The sequence below is a fragment of the Protomyctophum bolini genome (assembly GCF_963924005.1).
Source record: "Protomyctophum bolini genome assembly, chromosome: 23".
Lineage (NCBI taxonomy): Eukaryota > Metazoa > Chordata > Actinopteri > Myctophiformes > Myctophidae > Protomyctophum > Protomyctophum bolini.
Genome location: NC_137884.1, coordinates 20,712,617 through 20,715,096, shown reverse-complemented (window position 1 = coordinate 20,715,096; position 2,480 = coordinate 20,712,617). Strand labels below are relative to the sequence as shown.

The 2,480-nt window shown below is 40.4% G+C and overlaps 1 protein-coding gene across 2 annotated transcripts; it reads right to left on the bottom strand.

Annotated features, from left to right (window-relative positions):
• Positions 1–2,221, bottom strand: myf6 (myogenic factor 6). 2 transcript variants are annotated; one of them, XM_080757455.1, is made up of 3 exons: positions 1,679–2,221; positions 913–1,006; positions 1–812 (listed from the first exon to the last, which is right to left on the bottom strand). In XM_080757455.1, the coding sequence occupies exons 1-3, from the start codon at positions 2,198–2,200 to the stop codon at positions 703–705; spliced, it is 726 nt and encodes a 241-aa protein (XP_080613581.1). In that variant the 5' UTR covers positions 2,201–2,221; the 3' UTR covers positions 1–702. The 2 variants fall into 2 exon arrangements, with proteins under 2 accessions (XP_080613581.1, XP_080613582.1); XM_080757456.1 differs by having other exon boundaries at positions 1,802–2,221.
• Positions 2,222–2,480: the final 259 nt, after the last annotated feature.

Here is a 2,480-nt window from a genome sequence, read left to right as displayed (position 1 = left end):
AAAGTATAATATAATGCTTTAAAACACCAAAAGGGGTTCCCGCCAAGAATGGGTTAAAGTATACTGCAATATAGAAATACTCTGTTACAACTTGTAACAGAGTAACTTACATAAGTAAAACTCTGAATAAAAAAATTACTTGAGTTAAAGTACAAAAGTATTGGCATCAAATTGTACTTAAAGTACCAAAAGTACCCATTATGAACAATGTCCCATTACACACGTTTTCAAATGTATACAAATCTTTTGAAAATAGCAGATCTACAAGCTCACAGAGCGTGTATAGATCAGCTATTTTCAAATGGCCAAAATGTATATACTGTAGGGTCGAAGTGGGTAATGTGTGTGTTGTAATAATAAACAAAATCTACAAAATAACTTCTAACTAAAGTTTCAAATACTTGTAGTGAAGTAAAAGTACAATATTTGCCTCTGAGATGTAGTGGAGTAGAGTTTCCACCACTGCATTCACTCATATCACTAATGTTCTATGACACCTAAATCTCAATCTTAAAATAATCTACATAAGTTATTCATCTGTATAAATAAGGTCAATATTGTTACTCTTATACAAACGAATACACAACAAAAAAAGAATGACTGTATCAATTGGAAATAACTTGGAAAACAAAATGGAAATGTGAAATACCAAAAGCACTTTTTGTTCAATATAAACCGGGAAAGAAAAGAAAAGAAAGTTTTTCAATTTTCCGAGACCTCGTCATTGAAATTTGTCTTGTCTTCATTCGAGATGCTGTCGACGATCGACGACAGCCGCAGTAAGCTAGTGGAGGCCGAAGACTCGTTGGAACCTGGAAACAGAAAGGAGAACAAACAGAACCACGGGTGAGTTCACATCGTTCGGACCACCATGACTGAAGTTATCCTGATCCATTTTGCTTTGGCATCGACCTTGATCTCTCGGATTCATCACTGGTGTATTGGAATGATCAGCGGATGTCTGCCAGGATTGACAGGTCTTTTCCCAGTGATAGTCCTTATTGCCCTGTACAGATATACATATCTATTAATCTTTTAGTTTTTAGGTTGTTTTGTTGTTGTATTCAACACATATCATAAATATAGGCCTATACAAAATAATGTTAAAGGTAACATAGCTATGGATCTATGGGTTCCATTTTCGTCACCGCTAAACCCCTTATCCCTAAACTTCCTTCTACATTTACACGTTGTGAGCTTGTAGACTGGCCATTTTAACTATTCAAAAATGTTTAGCAAAATAGTAAAAAAGGCAAAGAAGTTTAGGGATAAGGGGTTTAGCAGTGACGAAAATGGAGCCCTATGTACATTAGGACTGTCACTGTACACTGCACTGTACACGTTTAAGTTGACGATACATTTTCACAAGAATAACAATGTAATGATTTTATACTAGTGTATGAAATAGTTGATCTACAAAGTGACGTGTTGTAAGCTTGTAGATCAACTATTTCCGCTATTTTTGGGAAATGTATGGACATTTTTCAACGTGGAAACGATTGACGATTACCGGTATGCAAGAATAATTGCGATTATCTCAAATTATTGTGATTAGACAATTATGTAATAATTGTGACAGGCCTATATGTACAGTAGGCTACAATGTCAATTTCAGCCACGTGACTTTCATGCGCAAAGGCAATGTTAGTGTTTAGGCAAAGTTTTGTACAGAGCTTACATTTTGTCCTTTGACGTTAAAAGTGTGTGAACCGTTTTGCGGCGTTTTCTCCTGATCGTCCAGCGTTTGCAACAGGTCCTGTAATTTCTCAATGTAGTTTATCGCGCTGCGTAAAATCTCCACCTTGGGCAGCCTCTGGTTCGGATTGGGCACGGTCTTTTTCTTCAGCGCGTCGAACGCCTCGTTGATCTTCTTGAGCCGTCGCCGCTCCCGGAGGGTGGCGGCCTTCCGCCTGTCCGTCGGAGCGGACTTCCTCTTGCAGATCTTGCAGGCCCAGATGAGGCATTGGCCCTCGCAGTGTGGCTGGAGACCCGGCGGGGCCAGGACGTGCTCCTCTCCACTGCTCTCGCCCCCAGTCTCGGAAGGAATGTTGTCCTGCCCGGACGACAACGGACTGCCATTCCCCGCATACAAAGGGGACACCTCCGCCATGTCCAAGTGTTGTAATGATCCATGGTCGCCGGCGTCGAGATAACGCAAATCGTTGAAAAGACAAGTGCTGGTCTCAAAAAGGTCCATCATATTGTTGTACCGTTGTGCGGGGCTATGTTTTGACAGTGTGACTCTGGCATTTAAATAACCCTGTGACACAAGCTACCAGGCTTATATATAGAATGTGAAACTCTATCCCCGCACTTTGGCCGAGGCAGTGCAAGGAGGCTTCTTTTTTCAATGGTCCTCAAAGTTTGCAACAAAGTCTGCATAGGAAATAAATACACTAGGCCTCTAGTAGAACATGAAAATGTCACTTCATAGTGTATCTTGTGACAGGTGCTCTAAATGCCAGCATCATGTTGAAATC

Excerpts from the sequence above, each read along its gene's own strand:
- myf6 (XM_080757455.1), bottom strand. The coding sequence starts at position 2,200 with ATGATGGACCTTTTTGAGACCAGCACTTGTCTTTTCAACGATTTGCGT. Across the intron at positions 1,007-1,678 it reads TTAACGTCAAAGGACAAAAT|GGCAATAAGGACTATCACTG; the intron begins GTAAGCTCTGTA and ends ATATCTGTACAG. Across the intron at positions 813-912 it reads GATGAATCCGAGAGATCAAG|GTTCCAACGAGTCTTCGGCC; the intron begins GTCGATGCCAAA and ends TTCTGTTTCCAG.